The 27047-nt window shown below is 52.5% G+C and overlaps 1 protein-coding gene across 1 annotated transcript in view; it reads left to right on the top strand.

The window, feature by feature from the left end:
• Positions 1 to 27047, top strand: part of LOC134028722 (R3H domain-containing protein 2) — a 42886-nt gene that overhangs the window by 13920 nt on the left and 1919 nt on the right. Inside the window, 23 exon segments of the mRNA XM_062472469.1 lie at positions 603 to 870; positions 1480 to 1521; positions 6294 to 6383; positions 6520 to 6640; positions 7144 to 7222; positions 7689 to 7748; positions 8460 to 8600; positions 9376 to 9484; positions 11701 to 11796; positions 12233 to 12264; positions 13375 to 13432; positions 16736 to 16861; positions 16863 to 16978; positions 19330 to 19486; positions 19891 to 19989; positions 20248 to 20535; positions 20722 to 20995; positions 24029 to 24186; positions 24288 to 24436; positions 24569 to 24669; positions 24960 to 25108; positions 25644 to 25776; positions 26620 to 26714. Coding sequence (XP_062328453.1) covers positions 646 to 870; positions 1480 to 1521; positions 6294 to 6383; positions 6520 to 6640; positions 7144 to 7222; positions 7689 to 7748; positions 8460 to 8600; positions 9376 to 9484; positions 11701 to 11796; positions 12233 to 12264; positions 13375 to 13432; positions 16736 to 16861; positions 16863 to 16978; positions 19330 to 19486; positions 19891 to 19989; positions 20248 to 20535; positions 20722 to 20995; positions 24029 to 24186; positions 24288 to 24436; positions 24569 to 24669; positions 24960 to 25108; positions 25644 to 25776; positions 26620 to 26714 — 2898 coding nt within the window. The 5' untranslated portion in view covers positions 603 to 645.

Here is a 27047-nt window from a genome sequence, read left to right as displayed (position 1 = left end):
AGGTTCTATATTACCTGAGGTTCTATAATACCTGAGGTTCTATAATACCTGAGGTTCTATATGACCTGAGGTTCTATATTACCTGAGGTTCTATATTACCTGAGGTTCTATATTACCTGAGGTTCTATAATACCTGAGGTTCTATATTACCTGAGGTTCTATATTACCTGAGGTCCTATATTACCTGAGGTTGAATGTTAGCTGAGGTTCTATATTACCTGAGGTTCTATATGACCTGAGGTTCTATATGACCTGAGGTTCTATATTACCTGAGGTTCTATATTACCTGAGGTTGAATGTTAGCTGAGGTTCTATATTACGTGAGGTTCTATATTACCTGAGGTTGAATATTAGCTGAGGTTCTATATTACCTGAGGTTCTATATTACCTGAGGTTCTATATGACCTGAGGTTCTATATTACCTGAGGTTGAATGTTAGCTGAGGTTAACTTGACATTTTATTCCTACAGTTGCACCAGTAATCCAGCAATGATGCGTAGTATGAATCTGCTCTGCATTTATGACTTCGCTGATGAATACTGACTGTAGCTCCTCCCCTTCGCTGATGAATACTGACTGTAGCTCCTCCCCTCCTGCCACAGCTACGCCTGGGTGCCCTCCCTCCCCCCTCCCCTCCCCCCTGAAATGATGTCCATGAGCTTGGCAGAACACACCCAGGCTGAGGGGGAGAGTGGACAGCTGGATGACCCAGCAGCCAGCACAGACCAGCCCTCTCCCCAGCCTCAGATCCAGCCTCAGCCTCAGCCCCAGCCCTCCCCCCAGCCCCAGCCTCAGATCCAGCCCCAGGGCAAGGAGAGCACCATGGGGGAGGGAATAGAGGCTGAAGACTGCTCTGCACAAGACTCCCAGGTAGGACTGCAGCTACCTCCTTCACTGGCTCAGACAGCTAGCCAGCTAATCAGACAGCCAGCTAGCCAGCTAGCCAGCCAATCAGCCAGACAGCCAGACAAACCAGCTAGCCAGAGAGCAAGTCAGTAAGCCAGAGAGACCGGCAGCCAAACAGCCAGCCAGACAGTCAGCCAGCTAGCTAGCAAACCACTCAATAATTCATTAAGATATTTGACACGTACATTTATTTGATAGATTTTCTCAAGAAATGATGTCTGGCTAAGGGAAAATAATGTATAAGCAACTACGCAATAAAACATTTCTGCAACTCTGTTTTTTGATTCTTCTGTAAGGGAATTTTGTTTATATTATGACAAACCATGATGAATAGGGAGTCAAATGGCTGAGCGGTTAGGGAGTCGGGCTATTAATCAGAAGGTTGTGGGTTCGATTCCCGGCCGTGCAAAATGATTTTGTGTCCTTGGGCAAGGCACTTCACCCTACTTGCCTTGGGGAGAATGTCCCTGTACTTACTGTAAGTCGCTCTTGATAAGAGCGTCTGCTAAATGACTAAATTTAAATGTCACTTTACTGTAACTGTACCACTGACTGAAATTTTTTCCTCAACAGAGGCGGACTTCAAACCATGGCCACACTAGAAAACGAGCCAAGGTAAGAAGTTAGAAAGCGTTATCTGCAACGTCACCATGGACTAGCTTCTACTTAGCTACCACATAGCTGCTACTTTGTCTCCAGCTAGCAGCATCTTAGCTAGCTGCTAGCCTCTACTTAGCCTCCCGCTAGCTGCTACTTAGCCTTCAGCAAAGCATCTACTGTAAATAGCTACCAGCTACCTGCTACTAGCCCAGCTGTCTATTCAGTCGTTACCTTGCAGCTAACTGTGTTGTGTAAGCTTCAAGTCTTCAGGTCAACAAGGGTTGCCCTCCCCTGTGGCCCAACTGTCCTTAAATAGCCCCATAAGACGGGGGGTCTTATGGGGCTATTTAAGGACAGTTGGGCCACAGGGGAGGGCAACCCTTTCATCTTTAACCTCTTCAAGGTGGAAGGGGGAGGGGGGGCAGTGGAGCGCTCAGTCCAGTAGCAGGTCAGTAGAACTGAGAATCTTATGGGGCTATTATAGGACAACTGGGCCATGCTGTCACACTTACACTCGTACGTTATCCACTGCTTGGTTCTGACACTCAAACACACACACACACACACACAAACACACACACACCCTGCCCTACCTGCTCTATGTATCTGGGCTATGCGGGGGGGAAATACTTCTGTGTTGTCCTGACCTCGTTTCTACAGTATAGATCTTTACTGCTGCTCTGTAGCTGTGAGCACCTATACACATTGTCACAATGATGCAGAGTTTGTGGATTGTGAGGAAGAACCATACCATACCACAGTATCAAAGACTTTATAGAAGTCTAAGAAGACAAATCAAATAAAAATGTATTTGTATAGCCCTTTTTACACGCAAGCATGTCACAGAGGGCTTCACATACGCCCATAGAACTGCCCCTCAACCAACCTAAACCCTCAAGGCCACAAGATAATGAAAACTATCCTCCAAGATTAAATCTGAATAGTCAATAAGGTCTAACACCAATCGGATATTATTATATATATGTATATTCCTTATGAAGCCAGATTGGATCTCCTCAATAATTGAGTCAAACACTGCCTTCATTCTTTTTGCAAATATAGAAGCTAATATTTTAAAATCATTATTAAGCAGACAGATTGGACGCCAATTATCGAGCAAAAGCAAGTCTTTCTTGGGTTTATGGATTAATGTAATCAGACCTTGAGTCAAACTGGGGGGGAGAGCATTATTCGCAATGCTTTCAGAAAAGATCTCCAACAGAAAATTGGCCAATTGTTGAGAATTATTTTTGTAAAACTCAGCAGATATACCATCAGTCCCAGGAGACTTATTATTTTTAGGATGTTCAATAGAATAAATTATTTCTTCAACCATAATAGGGCCATCACACTGTTCCTTCTCAGCCTCCCCAAGTGATTTCACATTCCCCAGAGTCAAAAAAAAGTGTTGAGGAAACCTCACAATACTTAGTTATATAAACTCCTGTAGAAGTTGTAACTAAAGTTAGAGATGAATTTGGAATCATCTGTGACGATCCATTACTATTCAATTGTTGAATCGTATTATTTGTGGTATTTTTCTAACCTGAAAAAATAAGATGAATTTTGTTCACCCTCCTCAATCCACTTCTTCCTAGATCTGAGAAAGGCTTTCTCTGTTTTCTGTTTATACATAACATCCAACTTATTTTGTAGCTCACAGATCAGGTTTGTCCTCTAAGAGACTTTCAACAGGCTTTTGAACAAGAGAGGTGATCTGTGTAATTACACTTTCTTCTTCAGCTCTCCTTGGTTTGGCAAGACTACTCCCATATTTTCTTAAATATGTTCCAACCTCATATGCAAAGCTCCCAGTTATATGGAGTCAGGTGGCTGAGCGGTTAGGGAAGCGGGCTAGTAATCTGAAGGTTGCCAGTTCGATTCCCGGCCGTGCAAAATGACGTTGTGTCCTTGGGCAAGGCACTTCACCCTACTTGCCTCAGGGGAGAATGTCCCTGTACTTACTGTAAGTCGCTCTGGATAAGAGCGTCTGCTAAATGACTAAATGTAATGTAAAATGTAAATGTATATGACTCAAGTGTCACGCATTGAGCGTGACAGTCACTCATTTCGGTCTATTGTCACGCACTCCTTATACAACTATTTATAATATATTTAATATGCTGCAGCACCAACCTAAATTTCTCTGGCCGCGCCGCTCTCACTATGGAACCGGCAGGAATCGGCGCGTCTCCCCTGGAGTTCTTAGTCGAGCCTGCCACTTATAAGCCAATCAAAAAAAAGAAAGGGGCTACACAATAGCCAATCAGAAAATAGCACTATTGTATCTTGGTAAGATTTAACGAAATAACCAATGAAAAAAAAGAATGTCCTGGAATTGTTCACGTGATTCTGCTACAACGTCTTCCGAAAGTTTCGTTCACCCACAGAGCAAACCACTGGAGCTCGAGCATCACTTGACTGCTGTTAGAAAATGTTTCCCAGATAATTAGCATCAGTTTTTCATGTGTCTGTAACTAAACCAACAGTTTTACAGCCTGTTCACTGACAACACCTGCTCAGAACAAGTAGTCTAGGCCTAGTCATATTTTCGTTATCACACGATGACTGACATATTGTCACATTATAACCATCACTTTCCAAATAGGCTTAATCATTTTATTAGCACTAAATACATTTAAGTGTTTTAAATAGTTGATGTTATAGGTCACTTTTAAAATCATGTTATATTTTATAATGATATCCTGGCCATGGATGCATTAATCATTGCTGCCTTTCAAAGATGTCAGGTAAAAAGCAATTAATTAATCAATTAATTAGTTTAGGGAGGGAGGTGGCTGAGCGGTTAGGGAATCGGGCTAGTAATCAGAAGGTCGCCGGTTCGATTCCCGGCCGTGCAAAATGATGTTGTGTCCTTGGGCAAGGCACTTCACCCTACTTGCCTCGGGGGGAATGTCCCTGTACTTACTGTAAGTCGCTCTGGATCAGAGCGTCTGCTAAATGACTAAATGTAAATGTTTAATTAATTAATTAAGAGTGACGGAGGGGGATCACTCTTGCCTGTCTTCAAAACTTGAGAGCCCTGTTACTGTATGAATTGTCAGTTATAGCTTTGTTCCAAAAGTGTGTAATTAAATTGTGTATCTCCATCTTGACCACCTCATGTTTTAATACAGAGTCATATATTCCAGTAGGATGCTCTGCAAAGGCTATTGTCAGAGGCAAACAGTTTAATGTCAATATGAATAGCTCTATGATAAGTCAAACATTCCAAACATAATTTCAGGATATGCATGTAACTAAGTTGCAGCTGAACTAGGTAGTGCTAGCTAGGTAGTGCTAGTTAGGTAGTGCTAGCTAGGTACTGCTAGTTAGGTAGTGCTAGTTAGGTAGTGCTAGTTAGGTAGTGCTAGTTAGGTAGTGCTAGTTAGGTACTGCTAGTTAGGTAGTGCTAGTTAGGTAGTGCTAGTTAGGTAGTGCTAGCTAGGTACTGCTAGTTAGGTAGTGCTAGCTAGGTGGGATTGGCGCAGCATCACAGGGGCAGGGGGATGAGGAAAGGGACCGGGAACTCGCTGTTGTCCATCAGGGAGACTGAAGTCCACTTGGTCCAGGTCCAGCGTTGGCAGACCGACGACCAGGCAGATGCTGACAGCTCAAACCCCCCACACCACAGGGGATGTGTGGAGGGGGGACAGAGAGAGGAGAACAGGAATTCGAAGGCAGGAAAGAGCAGGAATGAGAGAATGCAAGGAGAAACTAACAGTTACAGGAATATTGGAACAAGGTCCCGACCGGTCAAGTGTGGACTAGTGCATCAATTTAGCAGAGCAAAAAGAATATTTGATGCAGCCCTAGACACCAAGACAGCACCAGCCCCCTCGGTTGGAACATGAAATCTGTTCCAGGGAAGAGAAACTCTAAAATACGAATAAGAAGCCTCGCCCCCCGTTGACTCCAACTAGCAACAGAAACAAGAACAGGAACAATATACAGTAATAGGTTTACTTTATTTGTAAATTCAAGTCGGGCCTCCAGGGACATATAGGAGCTTTATTTATAATTTAAAAGTTATATGATACATATACAGACAAACACACAGGTTTACATTAAAAGTACACACACACACTAGCTAGCTAATTAACCAGCTAGCTTGCAGTATATTTGCAAAATATTTGATCTCCGCTTTTTATACCAGGCCTGTCAGGACTTTATCCACACCGATGTTGACCAAAACATTAACAATATCACAGTGACGCAAAACCCGCCAATCCACAGGAAAACGCTCAACAATCCTGCGTCTTTGCATGCTGCACTACTTGCCACCGATGACTAATACAAAAGAGGCGTTTCGGACAGCGGATACTGCTTTTGGTGTGTAAAGCCCTTAAGATCTAGTGTAACAATATCTCTACTATGATGTTTGTTACAGTAACAGTATGTCCACTGTGCTGTGTAGGAACTGTATCTCTAGTCCACTGTGCTGTCACAGAGTGTAACAGGGACTGCATGTCCACTATGCTGTTTACACAGAGTGTAACAGGGACTGCATCTCCACTGTGCTGTGTCACAGTGTAACAGGGACTGCATCTCCACTGTGCTGTGTCACAGTGTAACAGGGACTGCATCTCCACTGTGCTGTGTCACAGTGTAACAGGGACTGGATCTCCACTATGCTGTGTCACAGTGTAACAGGGACTGTATCTCCACTGTGCTGTGTCACAGTGTAACAGGGACTGGATCTCCACTGTGCTGTGTCACAGTGTAACAGGGACTGGATCTCCACTATGCTGTGTCACAGTGTAACAGCAACTGTATCTGTGTTTCAGTCCAACGCCAAGCTGAAGCTGGTGAGGAGCCTTGCGGTGTGTGAAGAATCCTCAGGACCCTTCTCCATAGACGGACCTTCCGACACCCAGGTACCCTTTTACTGGTTGAATTGTTTATTTGGATCCAGATAATCTGTTGCTCTGTTGCTGGCCGGCTGGCTGGCTGGACGAAGAAGGTAAAATGTAGTGGTTGGTACGATATTGAAAGGTCTGCCTGTTGTTGCAGGACATCATCCAACTGCATATCAGCTGTCCGTCTGACAAGGAGGAAGAGAAGTCCTCCAAGGACGAGTATGAGAACGAGGAGAAGAACAAGGACAGGGCTCCTCGCAAGATGCTGTCCCGCGGTGAGGCCGGGGTGGAGGCCGGGGTGGAGGTCGGGGTGGGGTCTGGGTTGAGGTTTGGGTCTCTCTTGTAGAGAGAAGCTTAGAAAGGATGCCATTTTGGAAAGATCACAAGATAGAAGGCCATTTTGAAGAAAGAACCTGTGAAAGTGTGTATTGAGGAACTGTGGAGTGTGTTATGTCTGCTGTCTAGCCCTGTCTCAGACTAGACCATGAGACTGAGATTGTTTGACCTCCCGTGTAGCTGCTGGCTGGTGTCATCTTCACGGGATATATTAAGCATCTTAAATGACGTCATTCTCTGTCCACTTTCCTCTCTTCCCTCCTCTCCCTTTCGATCCTCCTATCTTTGTTTTCCTCCCTCTTCTCTCTCTCTTTCTGGCTGTCTCCCCTCTCTGGATCTCTCTCCCCCCTCTCTGTTTCTCTCTTCCTCTCTTTTTACTCTCTTTTGCCCTCTCTTACATTCTCTTACATGATCTGTTCCCTCCCTCCCTCCGTCTCCTCAGACTCCAGTCAGGAGTACACAGACTCCACCGGCATCGACGTGCACGAGTTTCTGGTCAACACACTGAAAAACAACCCCAGGTATGAGAGTATGTCAGTACCAGAGATTGTTGGCAGCCCGACTCTTGTATAGGGGGGGTCTGGTAGGGGAGATAACTAGGAGAAAAGGCTGGAGGCTCTTGTATGAGGAGGGGGTCTGATATGGGACATGTTTACAAGAGAAGGTGAGAGGTAGTTTTGTAAGGGGAGGGTGTGACGGTGGGGCGACGGGGGGGGGACTCCTTGCTTGCTCCTTTTGGAAGGCTGAGTATTCATTGCGGTGCCTCTTGGCTTTCATCTTCTCTGGCTTGCATTCTACATTCTACAACCCTCCCCCCCCCTTACTACTACGCAAACACTCCCTCTCTCTCTCCCTCTACTCCCTCTCTCTCTTCCTCTACTCATGTCCGTTTCCTCTCGCTCTCCGTCTCCCTCACCCCTCTCTCTCTACCTCTCTCATCGCTCCTCTCTCCCTCTGCTCTCTCATCTCTCTCTCTCTTTCCTACAGGGATCGAATGATGCTGCTCAAACTAGAACAAGATATCCTGGAGTTCATTAATGACGACAAGTGAGCCACATTCTTAACATTCACTCACGTTTAATATTAGCCTCCCGTGTTGGCTTCTGCCTGGGGTATTTTTAGTTAGTTTTTGTAATGTGATAAATATGGTGATAGTGGTTGATGTGGGAGCCTGTTCAGACAGTGGGCCCCTGCCTGTAGTGTTGAGATGGGAGGTATAAACAGGAAGACAAAGTTCACTCTAGTACACAGCTGATTCACATGTTGCAGCACTGTTGCTCTGTTGGAGTACTGTGCTTCAAACTCACAGGACCTAGTTTGTGCATCGCTTGGTGTACAGAACAAAAGTTGGCTAAAGTTGTAGTCATTTGACTTTCCTTTCTTTTTTTAGGCTTTTTACAAACCATAGCTCAACACATACCTTCTTTTTGTTTGTTACTTCAAAAAGTCAGACAGATTACAGTATTTCACTAGATGTGATAAGAAGTGGCACTTTAACTGTAGAAAATATTATAAAATACTGGTATAATATATATATACGTATATACACCCTCTCCCTCTCTATATATACTCTCCCAGTAACCTGTATATACTCTCTCTCCCAGTAACCTGTATATACTCTCTCTCCCAGTAACCTGTATATACTCTCTCTCCCAGTAACCTGTATATACTCTCTCACAGTAACCTGTATATACTCTCTCTCACAGTAACCTGTATATACTCTCTCTCACAGTAACCTGTATATACTCTCTCTCACAGTAACCAGTACAAGAAGTTCCCCCAGATGACATCGTACCACCGCATGCTGCTGCACCGCGTGGCCGCCTACTTTGGCATGGATCACAACGTAGACCAGACCGGCAAGGCCGTCATCATCAACAAGACAGGAAACACACGCATGTGAGTGGCGGGCGGGTGGGAGGAATAGATATATGATCTGCATGCAATTTTCTAGACTATTTTCCTGTGTTCAGTAGCTACTGAATCTGCTGTTAACCAATATTAGAATCAGAATGGGATTTATTCGCCATGAAAGTTTGCACAGACAAGGAATTTGCTTTGGCAGGAAGGTGCATACAATAAACATATAGGGACCTAAAATTTAAATATGTGGACTATCTATACTTGTATTGTGCCTATATACTCGGTACTCAAGGACACAACCATCAGGATGCAACTCGACAACTTTTATTATCTTCATCTCACACGTGTATCGTAACATCATATCAGTGCGCCATCACCAGGCCATAGCCGGCCACTACAATACTAAGGGTACATAAACTAGCAGTACTAAGTGGGATTAGAATAGAATTAAATATAAATTTAATTTAGTCATTTAAAACATTAATTTAGTCATTTAGCAGACGCTCTTATCCAGAGCGACTTACAGTAAGTACAGGGACATTCCCCCGAGGCAAATAGGGTGAAGACACAACGTCATTCGGCACGGCCTGGAATCGAACCAGCAACCTTCCGATTACTAGCCCGATTCCCTAACCGCTCAGCCACCTGAATCCCAATATCAATCTTCTGCTGTTTTCCTCCTCTACTTCCTAGTCCTCTTTCTCTTCCTCCTCCACCTCTTCCTCCTCCTTGTTCTCCTACTCACTCCTCCTCCTGTTCCTCCCTCCCTCTAATCTTCTCCTCCTGCTCCACCTCCTCTTCCTCCCTGTAGCCCGGAGCAGAGGTTTTCAGAGCACATCAAGGATGAGAGGAACATGGATTTCCAGAAAAAGTTCATCCTGAAGAGGGATGACGCCAGCATGGACAAGGACGATAATCAGGTACCCAGACCCTCCCAGGTACCCAGACCCTCCCAGGTACCCAGACCCTCCCAGGTACCCAGACCCTCCCAGGTACCCAGACCCTCTCAGACCCTCCCGGGTACCCAGACCCTCCCGGGTACCCAGACCCTCCCGGGTACCCAGACCCTCCCGGGTACCCAGACCCTCTCGGGTACCCAGACCCTCCCGGGTACCCAGACTCTCCCGGGTACCCAGACCCTCCCGGGTACCCAGACCTTCCCAGGTACCCAGACCCTCCCAGGTACCCAGACCCTCCCAGGTACCCAGACCCTCTCAGACCCTCTCAGGTACCCAGACCCTCTCAGGTACCCAGACCCTCCCAGGTACCCAGACCCTCTCAGACCCTCCCAGGTACCCAGACCCTCCCAGGTACCCAGACCCTCTCAGGTTCCCAGATCCTCTCAAACCCCCTCAGGTACTCAGACCCTCCCAGGTACCCAGACCCTCCCAGGTACCCAGACCCTCTCAGGTACCCAGACCCTCCCAGGTACCCAGACCCTCTCAGACCCTCCCAGGTACCCAGACCTTCTCAGCCCCTCTCAGGTACCCAGACCCTCTCAGGTACCCAGACCCTCCCAGGTACCCAGACCCTCTCAGACCCTCCCAGGTACCCAGACCCTCCCAGGTACCCAGACCCTCTCAGGTACCCAGACCCTCTCAGGTACCCAGACCCTCCCAGGTACCCAGACCCTCTCAGACCCTCTCAGGTACCCAGACCCTCCCAGGTACCCAGACCCTCCCAGGTACCCAGACCCTCTCAGGTACCCAGATCCTCTCAAACCCCCTCAGGTACCCAGACCCTCCCAGGTACCCAGACCCTCCCAGGTACCCAGACCCTCTCAGGTACCCAGACCCTCCCAGGTACCCAGACCCTCTCAGACCCTCCCAGGTACCCAGACCCTCTCAGACCCTCCCAGGTACCCAGACCTTCTCAGACCCTCCCAGGTACCCAGACCCTCCCAGGTACCCAGACCCTCCCAGGTACCCAGACCCTCCCAGGTACCCAGACTCTCCCGGGTACCCAGACCTTCCCAGGTACCCAGACCCTCACAGGTACCCGGACCCTCTCAGACCCTCTCAGGTACCCAGACCCTCTCAGGTACCCAGACCCTCCCAGGTACCCAGACCCTCTCAGGTACCCAGACCCTCTCAGGTACCCAGACCCTCCCAGGTACCCAGACCCTCTCAGACCCTCTCAGGTACCCAGACCCTCCCAGGTACCCAGACCCTCCCAGGTACCCAGACCCTCTCAGACCCTCTCAGGTACCCAGACCCTCCCAGGTACCCAGACCCTCCCAGGTACCCAGACCCTCTCAGGTACCCAGATCCTCTCAAACCCCCTCAGGTACCCAGACCCTCCCAGGTACCCAGACCCTCCCAGGTACCCAGACCCTCTCAGGTACCCAGACCCTCTCAGGTACCCAGACCCTTCCAGGTACCCAGACCCTCCCAGGTACCCAGACTCTCCCGGGTACCCAGACCTTCCCAGGTACCCAGACCCTCACAGGTACCCAGACCCTCTCAGACCCTCTCAGGTACCCAGACCCTCTCAGGTACCCAGACCCTCCCAGGTACCCAGACCCTCTCAGACCCTCTCAGGTACCCAGACCCTCCCAGGTACCCAGACCCTCCCAGGTACCCAGACCCTCTCAGGTACCCAGACCCTCTCAGGTACCCAGAGGAAAACGCTGCCATCAAGCAGTCAGTCACTCAGCCAGTCAGTCAGCTAGGAAAATGTATTCAGTTAATCAATCAGACTGTTAGCCAGTCAGTCAATTAGTTAGTCAACTAGTAAATCAGCCAGCCAGCCAGTCAGATAATTAGTAAGTAACAGTTTGGCTTGACTTAATGATATGAGTTATAATGAAAATGATAGGCCATCGTAAGTCAAGCTAGTAAATTAGTCTCATACATTTACATACATTTACATTTAGCAGACGCTCTTATCCAGAGTGACTTACAGTAAGTACAGGGACATTCCCCCGAGGCAAGTAGGGTGAAGTGCCTTGCCCAAGGACACAACATCATTTGGCACAGCCGGGAATCGAACCAGCGACCTTCGGATTACTAGCCCGATTCCCTAACCGCTCAGCCACCTGACTCCTAGTCTCAGTCAACTGGTAGCCAATGAGTTAGTCAATACCCGCTTCTGTCCAATGAGGTTGTGAGTCGCTCCTCTCCTCGTCCAATGGCAGATCCGCGTGCCTTTGCAGGACGGGAGGCGCAGCAAGTCCATCGAGGAGCGCGAAGAGGAGTACCAGAGGGTACGGGACCGCATCTTCGCCAGGGAGGTAGGTCGCCACAGCAACACTGCGGAGGGGGGCGGGGCGCGGTCTAAAACTCTAACCCTTCCTCCCACCCTCCACACTAACTCTGCTGTATGATAGGGAGCGGGCCGGCTTGATTAGGATGATGAAGATAGATGGAGAGAGTGAATGAATGAATTAAAAAGAGGAGAGATTAAATGAAAGAGAGAGAAACATGGGCACAGAAAGACTAGACCTACTAATAGGTTATAAGTCATAACCTTCCAGTACTCCCCTTATAGTACTTAATAAGTCAACTGTAGGTAGTCCACATAATACCTCTACCCACCAGCTCTGTAGACACTGGCCTCTTCGGTGTATTTGTAACTTAAGCTTTAGGACTTGGGGTGAGTTTGGTTTAGCCAGCTCTGCTGGGATGGGTGGAGCTATTGGTAATGTACAGGTGTCTTTTCCTTTGCAGTCCTCTCAGAATGGATACATCAACGACAACAGGTAAGCACATGCCTGGACACCTGTCCCTGGGTTAGCCCTTGTGTGTTCCCCGGAGGAATAATAATAATAAATGTATTCATTTAGCATCTTTATCCAAAGCGACAAAGGTAGAATATTCAACAGTGCAGGAGGTCTCTACTAGCCTATCAGGTTACAGCACCTAAGAGAAGGAGGTCCCTAATCCTGACCTACCAGCCAATCAGAGCATAGATGACTAGGTAGATTTTGTGTAACCTACTATTGTACCCCCCCCCCTCCCCCTCAACATACTATTTACCATTTCTTCCCTGTTCTATCTGAAATAAAATAAATTCTTAATTCCTGTAGAGGAAGTTTTGATGGGGTTGTAATAGTGAACTTGCGTCATAAGTGTGTGTGGTGTTCAGTAGTTCAGCTTAGAGAGGGGGCGTCTGCTGGGGAGCAAGGGGTAGTCTGGCGGGGGGGGGGTTAGGGTCTGGGCAGGGTGAAGGCTGGATGGGGTGGGGTGGGGGAGTTAGTTTCTGGGTGTGGGGGTTAGGGTCTGGGCAGGGTGAAGGCTGGATGGGGTGGGGTGGGGGAGTTAGTTTCTGGGTGTGGGGGTTAGGGTCTGGGCAGGGTGAAGGCTGGATGGGGTGGGGTGGGGGAGTTAGTTTCTGGGTGTGGGGGTTAGGGTCTGGGCAGGGTGAAGGCTGGATGGGGTGGGGTGGGGGAGTTAGTTTCTGGGTGTGGGGGTTAGGGTCTGGGCAGGGTGGAGGCTGGGGGCTGGGGTGGGGTGGAGGCTGCAGATAGAGAAGCTTCCCTGTGTCCCAGCCAGTCTAATGTGGAGGACCCAGATCATTAGGCTGAAGTGCTGAGAGGGATGGAAAGAGAACGCGGCCTTTTCCATCTGTCAGGGTTAGCTTCGTCTGCGTTTCTCTGCCGGGGACTCGACACCATCCCTCCTCCTCAATCTCCCCCACACTCCCTCTCAGTCCACCTTCACTCCTTCAATCACCCCACCCTCTCCTCCTCAGTCCCCACCCACCCTCCCTCTCAATCCCCCCTCTCTCGCCCCCTCAGTCCCCCCACCCACCCCTCTCCTTCTCCAGTCCGATCCAGTAACCCCAGCACTTTTCTCCCAATGTCAAACAGCAGACTGTCCACTGAAGGCTACACCTCTAGCTCTCAAAAGAGGAGGCAGATGTTTAGGTACTGGCCTGGCTGTCGTGTGTCTCCAGTGGTGGTGGTGTTTGCTGGTGGTGTGGCTTGGTGTGGGCTGTTGGCTGAACACCTGAGAATATGCATGGCTGGCTTGTGCTTCCTCAGGACTGAATGACTGGGCGGGCAGGCGGGCTGGCTGTCATTGATGACTCACTCCCTGGCCTACAGGCTGGTTGAATTGTATGACTGAATGACTCATCTGGATGACTCACTTGTTGGCTTCTGGTTTCTGGGAACTGACTGTAGCTACTGTACTTGTACTGGCTGTTACACTGACTGACTGATCTGAGGATGCAACGTTCAGACTCATTGACCGACTGTTTGGCTGACTGAGTCATTGTTTGACTGAGTGGCTGACAGGGATGTGTATATTACTGACTGTTTGACTGCTCTAGAGCACATCTTACCAGGAGGGAGGGAGTCTTGCCTGGTCTGGTCTAGCCTGGTACTACAAATAGTCCACATAGACAGTACTGCAGCAAATCAAGGATCAGAAGTGCATAGTTCAACTGTATTTCTGAGGTCAGGCTCAAGACACTGGAGATAGCTGGGGCTCGCTGGTTCAATCCCTCCTATGTCACTTTGGATAAAAGCCTTTGCTAAATGAATATGTTACCAGGAACAGTCTGTGTTTACTAGGCACAGTGTAACTATAGACAACTGTAGAGCAACATCTTCCAGTGATCCTCTAAGTGAAGCACAGAGATGAAACCATGCTGTGAGGAGGAGGGGATGAGAGGATAGAGAGGAGGGGATGGAGGGAAGGAGGGGATGAGGGGATGGAGAGGAGGGGACGGAGAGGAGGGAAGGAGGGGATGAGGGGATGGAGAGGAGGGGATGGAGGGAAGGAGGGGATGGAGAGGAGGGGATGGAGAGGAGGGAAGGAGGGGATGAGGGGATGGAGAGGAGTGGATGGAGGGAAGGAGGGGATGAGGGGATGGAGAGGAGGGGATGGAGGGAAGGAGGGGATGAGAGGATACAGGAGGAGGGGATGAGAGTATAGAGAGGAGCAGGGGAGGATGAAGTGGTGAAGAGGATGTGAGGCTGGATCCATCCTGTCCTCTGGTCTTTGTCTGCAGAGCCAGAAAGAGGGAGGAGAAAACGAAAGAGAGGGGTGGGAGAGAGGGGGGAGGGAGACACGAGAGAGGAGAGACAGAGAGTGGTAGAGGGGGGGGAGACACGAGAGAGGAGAGAGTGGTAGAGGGGGGGAGGGGAGACACGAGAGAGAGAGAGACATAGAGTGGTAGAGGGGGGGGGGAGGTTGTGGGAGGAAGTGAGAAATTAGAGATGAAGAGAAGGAGAATGAGAGAAAGAGAAAAGAGAGAGAACGCGTTGTGCAGGGAGGTCTTAAAATAGCTCCCCATTAATTACAGCTTCTCTGAAATTCATGAAGTACCACCGCCCCCCCCCCCCCCCCCCCCCCCCCCCATAACTCTCTCCAGCTACCAAGGTTTAGTTCCTCCTCTTCTCTCCATCTGGGAAAATAAATAAAAAATCACAATAGTGATGGGCATTCCGGCTCTTTTTCGTGAGCCGGCTCGTTTGACTCAGCTCACTGAACAAAGCCGGCTCTTTGGGCTCCCAAATGGCTCTTTAAAAAAATACATATTTTAACTATGACTTTGACTATGATAGTTCTGAAAACAAATCGAATTAAATTATTAAATTAAATCATACTCTACCTTTAACCACAATGTCTTTAAAAATGCACTGATTTCTTACGGCTCTCCTCTGAGTTTCGACTACTCGTCTGTGTGTGTGTGTGTGTGTGAGAGTTGGCTCACCCATTCCCTCATGCAGTATAATTGGTTGACACCTCGTGTATGATTGACAGGAACAGAATGTGATGCTGATCAGACAGTCAAAACGAATGTGTGCGCCTTTAGGCCTATATAATAATTTTTGGGTTGTTCTTTGAATTAGTACATTATTTTAAATACAATTTAAATCATTCATTATTTCATTATAACATTGGCCTAATCATTTAATTTCTATGGGCTATATTTAAAAAAATAAAGCCAGCTCCCGCAATCACCTAAAAGAGGCCGGCTCATTCGCGTACAACCCAGCATTAGTTCACAATGCCCCCCTCCTCTCTCCATCCGTTCATTTTATAAAAACACTTCAACACAGATTCGCTCCATTTCTATGATGGCTGAACATGTAGACTAGTCTCTAGTCTTGTCAATTTCCCAGACATTGGTTAAGCCTATTCATAAAGTAAGAGGGAAATTCAGTGAAGGTATCCATTGGAAACGTTTTTAGTCGAGGACCATTCACGTCTGGGAAACTGGGCCTTCGTTTGTAGTTGACTTTTCAACTACCAACATTGTGAACAGCGTTAAACTCTATCTCGTTTTCTATGATGTTCGAGTTTTTTTTGCCATGTCGTGTCCATTCTTACCTACGTGTTTACGTGAACTTGTTTACAAGAGAGGTTTGGATTAGACAGGGTTATAGTTGGATAGCTTCAGAAGTTAGATGGGGTCAGATGATAGACAGGGTTAGATAGATTAGGGTCCTCCTAACCTGTCAGGTGAAGGTCTGTGCTGTACTAAAGCTGAAAGGTCTTCAGTGAGTTCATATAGTAACTTCCTTGGTGTAGTCTACATAGTGTAACCAGTACACTCAAGGTTGCAGTGTGTGATTGTTGTGCAGTAAATGGGTAGTATTTATGTTTTGTGTGTGTGCTGTATCTGCATGTTGGTGTCCTGCATGGTGTTGGGCATCCTGTGGATGTGATGATGTCCATGGTGTCTTTGTGGTAGGTTCACTGTCTGCTGAGATCCCCTCTCACCCCTCCCTGCCCCCCCCTCCCTGCCCCTCCTTCTCACCCCTCCCTGCCCCTCCTTCTCACCCCTCCTCACCTTTCCTCAACCCTCCTGTGTCCCGTGTTAAACACATTCTACCTGCATGGGTGTTCCTCTGGGTCCGTGTGTGTGGTGGAGTTAGCTGTGGTGGTTATGTTGCTTGATGTAGACGCCAGCCCACATCTGCATCTTTATGTCCAGTCTTCCTCCCCCTATCCTGCTGCTCTCCTCCTCCACCTCCTCCTCCACCAGGCCTGTCAGTTCCTGAGGTCTCCTTCACTTGTTGCTGATCACTCCCCCCCCTGTTCTCCCCCCTCCTGTGTCCATCCTCTCTTCTTCACCTTGTCCATCCAAACTGCCCCTCCCCCCTTCTACATCCTCTATTCTAACCCCTCCCCCTCTCTACATCCTCTCCTCTAACCTCTCTCCCTCTCTCCTCAACTCCTCCCCCCCCTCCCCCTCCTCCTCCCCCGTCTCCAGGGGGTAACCGTGAAAGCTCCAGCCGTGCGTCGAGCAGTCGGCAGAGCAGCGTGGACAGCGACGTGAAGAGCCTGGACCCTCGCCCCTGGAGCAGCACCGACTCTGACAGCTCCAGCCGCACCCTGCGGCCCCCCCGTCACCAAGGCCTCCAGCTTCTCAGGCATCTCCATCCTCACCCGGGGAGACAGTCTGGGGAGCAGGGGGGGGGGAGGGCGCTCTGGTAAGGAGGGGAGCAGGGGGGGGGCGCTCTGGTAAGGAGGGGAGCAGGGGGGGGGGGGGCGCTCTGGTAAGGAGGGGAGCAGGGGGGGGGAGGGCGCTCTGGTAAGGAGGGGGGCAGGGGGGGGGGAGGGCGCTCTGGTAAGGAGGGGAGCAGGGGGGGGGAGGGCGCTCTGGTAAGGAGGGGAGCAGGGGGGGGGGGGGCGCTCTGGTAAGGAGGGGAGCAGGGGGGGGGGGAGGGCGCTCTGGTAAGGAGGGGAGCAGGGGGGGGGGGAGGGCGCTCTGGTAAGGAGGGGAGCAGGGGGGGGGAGGGCGCTCTGGTAAGGAGGGGGGCAGGGGGGGGAGGGCGCTCTGGTAAGGAGGGGAGCAGGGGGGGGGGAGGGCGCTCTGGTAAGGAGGGGAGCAGGGGGGGGGGAGGGCGCTCTTGGTAAGGAGGGGGGCAGGGGGGGGGAGGGCGCTCTGGTAAGGAGGGGGGCAGGGGGGGAGGGCGCTCTGGTAAGGAGGGGAGCAGGGGGGGGGAGGGCGCTCTGGTAAGGAGGGGAGCAGGGGGGGGAGGGCGCTCTGGTAAGGAGGGGAGCAGGGGGGGGGGCGCTCTGGTAAGGAGGGGAGCAGGGGGGGGGAGGGCGCTCTGGTAAGGAGGGGAGCAGGGGGGGGGAGGGCGCTCTGGTAAGGAGGGGGGCAGGGGGGGGGAGGGCGCTCTGGTAAGGAGGGGAGCAGGGGGGGGGGGAGGGCGCTCTGGTAAGGAGGGGGGCAGGGGGGGGAGGGCGCTCTGGTAAGGAGGGGAGCAGGGGGGGGGGAGGGCGCTCTGGTAAGGAGGGGAGCAGGGGGGGGAGGGCGCTCTGGTAAGGAGGGGAGCAGGGGGGGGGAGGGCGCTCTGGTAAGGAGGGGAGCAGGGGGGGGAGGGCGCTCTGGTAAGGAGGGGAGCAGGGGGGGGGGAGGGCGCTCTGGTAAGGAGGGGAGCAGGGGGGGGAGGGCGCTCTGGTAAGGAGGGGAGCAGGGGGGGGGAGGGCGCTCTGGTAAGGAGGGGAGCAGGGGGGGGGGGGGGCGCTCTGGTAAGGAGGGGAGCAGGGGGGGGGAGGGCGCTCTGGTAAGGAGGGGGGCAGGGGGGGGGAGGGCGCTCTGGTAAGGAGGGGAGCAGGGGGGGGGGAGGGCGCTCTGGTAAGGAGGGGGGCAGGGGGGGAGGGCGCTCTGGTAAGGAGGGGAGCAGGGGGGGGGGGAGGGCGCTCTGGTAAGGAGGGGGGGCAGGGGGGTGAGGGCGCTCTGGTAAGGAGGGGGGCAGGGGGGGGGGAGGGCGCTCTGGTAAGGAGGGGAGCAGGGGGGGGGGAGGGCGCTCTGGTAAGGAGGGGGGCAGGGGGGGAGGGCGCTCTGGTAAGGAGGGGGGCAGGGGGGGGGGGAGGGCGCTCTGGTAAGGAGGGGAGCAGGGGGGGGGGGAGGGCGCTCTGGTAAGGAGGGGAGCAGGGGGGGGGGGGGGCGCTCTGGTAAGGAAGGGGAGCAGGGGGGGGGAGGGCGCTCTGGTAAGGAGGGGGGCAGGGGGGGGGGAGGGCGCTCTGGTAAGGAGGGGGGCAGGGGGGGGGGAGGGCGCTCTGGTAAGGAGGGGAGCAGGGGGGGGGAGGGCGCTCTGGTAAGGAGGGGAGCAGGGGGGGGAGGGCGCTCTGGTAAGGAGGGGAGCAGGGGGGGGGGAGGGCGCTCTGGTAAGGAGGGGAGCAGGGGGGGGGAGGGCGCTCTGGTAAGGAGGGGAGCAGGGGGGGGGGGGGCGCTCTGGTAAGGAGGGGAGCAGGGGGGGGGAGGGCGCTCTGGTAAGGAGGGGGGCAGGGGGGGGGAGGGCGCTCTGGTAAGGAGGGGAGCAGGGGGGGGGGAGGGCGCTCTGGTAAGGAGGGGAGCAGGGGGGGGGGGCGCTCTGGTAAGGAGGGGAGCAGGGGGGGGGGGGGCGCTCTGGTAAGGAGGGGGGCAGGGGGGGAGGGCGCTCTGGTAAGGAGGGGAGCAGGGGGGGGGGGAGGGCGCTCTGGTAAGGAGGGGAGCAGGGGGGGGGGAGGGCGCTCTGGTAAGGAGGGGGGGCAGGGGGGGGGGAGGGAGGGAGAGAGGTAGAGAGAAGTGGACAGAATGATCAAGTGAACTTGATCATACATAAGTGACCACCTGTTACCTGTAGAGCCACCAGAGCTGCCATACCATACAGCAGTTTGCCATCTAGTGGCTAGAGATGTGAACTGCATGAGTATTTAAACGTTTTAATGACTTAATATGACCTAACTTATTCTATATAGTTATAAAACAAATGTAAATGAGATGGCTTATTGTGATATTTAACCCGGTGTGTGTTTGTGAGACAGCACCTTGTCTTAACAGAGTTGCTGTGTCCTCCAGGTGTGCCCCAGGCGAGCCCAGACCAGTGTCCCCAGGCCCCAGCCCCCCAGCAGGGACGCAGCCTGCTGCCCTGCCCCCCCCAGGCCCCCCAGGCCCCCCAGGCCCCCCAGCCCCAGACTGCTCTGCTGCCCACACCCCCGCAGCACCCCATGGGAAACCATATGCTGGCTCAGGTGTGACTGGCTTGCTGGATGGTTTGCTGGATGGATGATTGGCTGGTTGGCTGATTGGCTGGCTGGATGGATGGATGACTGGATGGTTATTCCGTTTTGCGTTTTTGTGTTTGAACCCTGTGGTTGTTTAGTTCAGAATTCTCTGGAACTAAACTGTTCAGCCCTGTTTGTTTTGACCTCTCACACCTGTCCTCTGTGTTCTAATCCTCTCTGCTTCTCTTTCCCTCCTCCTCTTCCTCCCCCTCTCTCTCTTCCTCCCCCTCTCTCTCTCTCCCTCCTCCTCTTCCTCCCCCCTTCTCTCTCCCTCCTCCCCTTCCTCCCCCCCTCTCTCTCTTCCTCCCCCTCTCTCTCTCTCCCTCCTCCTCTTCCTCCCCCTCTCTCTCCTTCCCTCCGTCTCTCTCCAGCCGGTGGTGACTCTGCAGTCCACCCAGCCTGTCTCGTACTCCAGCCCATCCTGCCCCCAGGTCCTCCTGCCGGTCTCCCCTTCCCAGCAGTACTCCATGGTACTACTCTCTCTCTCGGTCTCTCCCTCTCTGTCTCTGTCATGCATTACCAGACAGTAGAGGAGACTGGACTGGGATCTGTTTAGTGTTAACATGAAAGATGAATCATTCTGTGGTCGTCCAGATGTACGTGCGAGTAACTCTAACTGCGCCCCCTCCATGCCTCTCCTCTCTGCCCCTCCTCCTCTCTCCCTCTCCTCTCCTCTCTGCCCCTCCTCCTCTCTCCCTCTCCTCCCGTCTCTGCCTCCCCTCCCCCAGGGTGAGGACCTAGCCCCTCCCTTCACCCAGATGACCCTCAGTCGTCAGGGCTCCAGTGAGAACCCGGAGACGGCCCCCATGTACCAGGCCGTCCCCAGCGTGCTGCCCCAGCACCCCCCTCCCCAGACAGGCTACATCATGACCCCGGGGGGCCAGCCCCTGGCCCCGCCGTCTGGCTACCAGCCCGCCTCGGGGCACCCTCCACCGCCCCCCCCTCCCCCCTCCCAGCCTGTCATGCAAGCCCCGCCCCCCACCCAGGGATACATGCAGGCTCCGCCCCCTCAGCAGGTATGGACCCTCCCCCCCTCGTCACCTTTCAGGTCACTGGTGGTGGTGGTGATGATGATGATTAGAGGTGGTTGATTCTGACCTCCTCTCTATGGCTTGTTCTTCCTCTTCATTCAATCCATTTCACTAACCCTCCTCCCCTCCTCCTCCTCCTACTCTTCTCCTCCTCTCTTCCACCTCCTCCAGATCCAGGTATCATATTACCCTCCAGGGCAGTTCCCCAACACAGGCCAACAGTACCCCTCCTCTGGCCAACAGTACCCCAACACTGGGCAACAATACCCCAACACGGGGCAACAGTACCAGTCGTCGGGGCAACAGTACCAGTCGTCAGGGCAACAGTACCAGTCGACGGGGCAACAGTACCAGTCGTCGGGGCAACAGTACCGGCCAATGACGCACCAAGTGACCTACCCTGCCCAGCGCTCCCAGCCCATGGCCCAGGCCAGCCCGCAGTCAGGTACGTGATGATGATGCAACGTATTCACTTAGCAGAGCCTCTCCACACCTGGAGAACACCACCTCCTCTCCACACCTAGAGAACACCACCTCCTCTCCACACCTAGAGAACACCACCTCCTCTCCACACCTGGAGAACACCACCTCCTCTCCACACCTAGAGAACACCACCTCCTCTCCACACCTATAGAACACCACCTCCTCTCCACACCTAGAGAACACCACCTCCTCTCCACACCTAGAGAACACCACCTCCTCTCCACACCTGGAGAACACCACCTCCTCTCCACACCTAGAGAACACCACCTCCTCTCCACACCTAGAGAACACCACCTCCTCTCCACACCTAGAGAACACCACCTCCTCTCCACACCTAGAGAACACCACCTCCTCTCCACACACCTAGAGAACACCACCTCCTCTCCACACACCTAGAGAACACCACCTCCTCTCCACACCTAGAGAACACCACCTCCTCTCCACACCTAGAGAACACCACCTCCTCTCCACACCTAGAGAACACCACCTCCTCTCCACACACCTAGAGAACACCACCACCTCTCCACACCTAGAGAACACCACCTCCTCTCCACACCTAGAGAACACCACCTCCTCTCCACACCTAGAGAACACCACCTCCTCTCCACACACCTAGAGAACACCACCTCCTCTCCACACCTAGAGAACACCACCTCCTCTCCACACCTAGAGAACACCACCTCCTCTCCACACCTAGAGAACACCACCTCCTCTCCACACCTAGAGAACACCACCTCCTCTCCACACACCTTGAGAACACCACCTCCTCTCCACACCTAGAGAACACCACCTCCTCTCCACACCTAGAGAACACCACCTCCTCTCCACACCTAGAGAACACCACCTCCTCTCCACACCTAGAGAACACCACCTCCTCTCCACACCTAGAGAACACCACCTCCTCTCCACACCTAGAGAACACCACCTCCTCTCCACACCTAGAGAACACCACCTCCTCTCCACACCTTGAGAACACCACCTCCTCTCCACACCTAGAGAACACCACCTCCTCTCCACACCTAGAGAACACCACCTCCTCTCCACACCTAGAGAACACCACCTCCTCTCCACACCTAGAGAACACCACCTCCTCTCCACACCTAGAGAACACCACCTCCTCTCCACACACCTTGAGAACACCACCTCCTCTCCACACCTAGAGAACACCACCTCCTCTCCACACCTAGAGAACACCACCTCCTCTCCACACCTAGAGAACACCACCTCCTCTCCACACCTAGAGAACACCACCTCCTCTCCACACACCTAGAGAACACCACCTCCTCTCCATACCTAGAGAACACCACCTCCTCTCCACACCTAGAGAACACCACCTCCTCTCCACACCTAGAGAACACCACCTCCTCTCCACACACCTTGAGAACACCACCTCCTCTCCACACCTAGAGAACACCACCTCCTCTCCACACCTAGAGAACACCACCTCCTCTCCACACCTAGAGAACACCACCTCCTCTCCACACCTAGAGAACACCACCTCCTCTCCACACCTAGAGAACACCACCTCCTCTCCACACCTAGAGAACACCACCTCCTCTCCACACCTAGAGAACACCACCTCCTCTCCACACCTAGAGAACACCACCTCCTCTCCACACCTAGAGAACACCACCTCCTCTCCACACCTTGAGAACACCACCTCCTCTCCACACCTAGAGAACACCACCTCCTCTCCACACCTAGAGAACACCACCTCCTCTCCACACCTAGAGAACACCACCTCCTCTCCACACCTAGAGAACACCACCTCCTCTCCACACCTAGAGAACACCACCTCCTCTCCACACCTAGAGAACACCACCTCCTCTCCACACCTAGAGAACACCACCTCCTCTCCACACCTAGAGAACACCACCTCCTCTCCACACCTAGAGAACACCACCTCCTCTCCACACCTAGAGAACACCACATCCTCTCCACACCTAGAGAACACCACCTCCTCTCCACACCTAGAGAACACCACCTCCTCTCCACACCTAGAGAACACCACCTCCTCTCCACACCTAGAGAACAGCTCACTGTCCACCAGCGGAGCACAGTAAACACACCTAACCCTAACCCTAGAGAGCACCAAACTTGGTGAAGCTTCCAGAATGAACCGGTTTCTGCCCTTATCCCCAGTGTCCTCAAACATGAGCTGACTAAACATGAGCTGACTAAAATAGACCTCCTGTGTACACCGTAGCTGGCATGCTCAGGGCTCACCTCTGGCCTTGATCTGAGTCGGGAGAGAACACAAGCACATCTAGAACCTTCTGTCTACCTCCTCTTGTACCTGTCTATAACGTCAACTATCACACGCTCGCCTGTTATTATAACATAACATACTGTCAACCATCACACTCCTGTTATTATAACAGAATGTTATACTGTAACATGATGTAACACGTTGTCATGATGTCAGGTTGTCTGCCTGCCCTGGTCTCTGTTCTGCTGAGCGCTGCTGGAACTGTTGTTTGTTTTGGACGACTCGATTCAGCGTGCCGGTTTTAACTGGCAACAAGTGTGTGTGCACGCGTTGCGTGCGTGCGGTAGAATGTGTGTCGAAGTTCACCGCTTTCCCACACTGACCTGAACTTACTGCCCTGGTGATCTGACATGGAAGACAACATGTACACCAGCTAAGGGGGGGGGGGGTGGAAACACCTGGTGGGTGGGGGAGACACCTGGGGGGGGGTGACCTGGGGGGGGGGGCGGAGGGGGGAATGGATGGATGGACAGACCATTCCTCCAACCACCAAAACACTGTCACAACTCTGCACTTCGGATCCTTGATTCGAACCCGGGGCTGCTGCTGCGTCAGGGCCTCAGCAGCAGCCCCGGGTTCGAATCCGGCCCGGGGGATCTGCATGTCTCCCCTCAACCCCCCCCCCCCCCCCACACTGTCATTCTCAACCGTCTGTCTAGTAAAGGCCTAAAATAAATCTTTTTTTTTAATCATGGTGACTGTAGCTGAAAGTGTCTCTCCCCCCAGGGCTCCAGGCCATGCTCCCCCCACCGCAGCCAGGCTACCAAGGCATCCTGGGGGTGCAACAGCCCCAGAACCCCCCTCTGCTCAGCTCCCAGAGGCCTGGCATGGGAGCACAGATGCAGGGCATGATGGTCCAGTACCCTCCCATGCCCTCCTATCAGGTACTGCTTCCTGCTGAGCACAGACACACGCACACACAGACACACACAGATGTATACACGCACAGACAGTATGTATACCTGCTAACCTGTCCCCCCCCCAGGTGCCCAGTGAGCCCCAGCAGGTGGTCCAGCAGCAGTTCCAGCCCCCCGTCATGGTGCCAGTCAGCCAGGCTGTACAGGGGCCCCTCTCTGGGGGGGCCATGCCTGTCTACTACAGCGTCATCCCCCCCTCCCAGCAGAGCAGCACAAGGTGCGCACACACACACTTTCAGTTACCCTCACACACCCACACTCACACACACCCACACGCTCAACATTAACTTCACTGCGTTCGTCGGGTGTGTATGTGAATGTGTGTGTATGAATGTGTTTGTGTCCCCAGTCCCACGGTGGGGTACCTGCAGTCCCCCAGTTCTGAACAGTACCAGATGACCCCCTCCCCTTCCCCCTGCAACCCTCAACAGATGCAGCAGCAATACTCAGGTGAGGAGGAGGAGAGGAGGGAGGGAGAGGGAGGGAGAGGGGAGGGAGAGCGAGAGGGAGGGAGAGGGGAGGGAGAGGGGAGGGAGAGGGGAGGATACTATTGAGTCATTGGAAATCTAACGTACGCTACGAAAGCTAAGAAGTAAAGAACGTTTAGTTTCCAGTGGTGTACATCAAATTTGGGTTTGCCTCAGGGGGAATGTCCCTGTACTTACAGTAAGTCGCTCTGGACAAGAGCGTCTGCTAAATGTAAATGTAATGTAAATGTATGTGTGTGTGCGTGTTCTCAGGAGTGCCAGCCCCAGGGCCTGGTGTGATGGTGATGCAGCTCAGTGTCCCTAACGGGCCACCCCCTTCCCAGAACCCCCCCATGGTGCAGTGGAATCCCTGCAAGTACTACAGTCTGGAGCAGAGAGCCAGCAAGCCTGCAGAACAGCAGGTACCTGACCCCTGACCTCTCACCCTGACCTCTCACCTTGACTGCTCACCCTGCTCTAAGACCAATTGAACCAGTCACCTGGTACACTGATTGGAAACATGTTTTCAAATGATGTGTGACAGAAAATTCTACTGATAGTTGCTACTGTGGGTCCTCATCCTCTCTCTCCACCTCTCTCTCTCTCTCTCTCCACCTCTCTCTCTCTCTCCACCTCTCTCTCTCTCTCTCTCTCTCTCCACCTCTCTCCGCCTCTCTCTCTCTCTCTCTCTCTCTCTCTCTCTCTCTCTCTCTCTCTCTCTCCACCTCTCTCTCTCTCTCTCTCCACCTCTCTCTCTCTCTCTCTCTCTCCACCTCTCTCTCTCCACCTCTCTCTCTCTCTCTCTCTCTCTCTCTCTCTCTCCCTCTCTCTCTCCACCTCTCTCTCTCCACCTCTCTCTCTCCACCTCTCTCTCTCTCTCTCCACCTCTCTCTCTCTCCACCTCCCTCTCTCTCTCCACCTCTCTCTCTCTCTCTCTCTCCTCCCCCCTCTCTCCAGGCCAGTCCCCAGATGAACAGCCCCCTGGCCTCCCCTGCCCAGTCTCCCACCCCCTCCCCCTCCAGCAGTGTCCCGGGCCTAGGGCCCCTCCCACTCATCCCCCAGTTCCCACGGCCTGGGGGCCCCGCACAAGGTACACACACACACGAATATACATACACACACGTGTGTGTATATACATAAACACACACACAAAAAGCCACACACACACATTTAGTCATTTAGTCATTTAGCAGACGCTCTTATCCAGAGAGACTTACAGTAAGTACAGGGACATTCCCCCCAAGGCAAGTAGGGTGAAGTGCCTTGCCCAAGGACACAACGTCATTTTGCACGGCCGGGAATCGAACTGGCAACCTTCAGATTACTAGCCCGATTCCCTAACCGCTCAGCCACCTGACTCCCCACACGCAGACAAACACACACACGCCACCTGCTGGTGTCCGGGGTGCACCTCACTACCAGATCTGAACTGCTGGTCCCCTGACCTTTCAACTACATTCATGTTCTCACACACACACACACACACACACACACACACATATGCAAACACACACACACCACAACTACCTTGGAAGACCCCACTTCACCTTTTACCTACTTCCATGTAGTCACAACAGCACCTCAACTCCACTCATTTACAAGGACTTGCGTCATTTAAAAAAAACGTATTTTTATTTTTTCAAATACACACACACACGTACACACACACGTACACACACACGTACACACACACACACGTACACACACACTGGCACACAGGCAAACTCCATGACCCAGATGTGATGGTGACCTTTCACCCCCTTCTGTGCTGTCCTGCCCCAGCCCAGATCACTACAGAGTAAACACACCTTACTGTGTGTGTGTGTGTGTGCGTGTGTGGTTATGCCCACGTGTATGTGTGTGTACGTGTGTGTGTAGGTGATGGTCGTTACTCTCTGCTAGGTCAGCCCCTCCAGTACAGGTGTGTGTGTAGGTGATGGTCGTTACTCTCTGCTAGGTCAGCCCCTCCAGTACAGCCTGTGCCCTCCTCCCTTGATGCTCAACCAATCAGCTTACAACTCCCACCAGGTCAGTAACACACACACACACACACACACACCCCAGCTAGGGCAGAGTAAGGGTTATGGTGCTCAGTCAAAAGTCCTTCACAATTCATAACTCAACACAAAACGTTTTGTTTTATTTTGTATTTATTTCCCTGATTGTTTCACGGTTTCATCAATGCCATCTTGCAAATGTGATGTCAAACAGCAGAGCAGGTCTCTGTCTGACGCCAGGCTCTCCCAGGGGAACTTGGTTGATCCTGGGGGGGAAACTGTCAGCGCTACTGCCTGACAGGCATGGGGCATCAAAACGTTTCTCCTACTGCCTGACAGGCATGGGGCATCAAAACGTTTCTCC

Source organism: Osmerus eperlanus, chromosome 1, assembly GCF_963692335.1.
Source record: "Osmerus eperlanus chromosome 1, fOsmEpe2.1, whole genome shotgun sequence".
In the NCBI taxonomy this organism is placed as follows: domain Eukaryota; kingdom Metazoa; phylum Chordata; class Actinopteri; order Osmeriformes; family Osmeridae; genus Osmerus; species Osmerus eperlanus.
The sequence above is the reverse complement of the archived record's forward strand: the minus strand, read 5'-3'. Positions and strand labels throughout refer to the sequence as shown.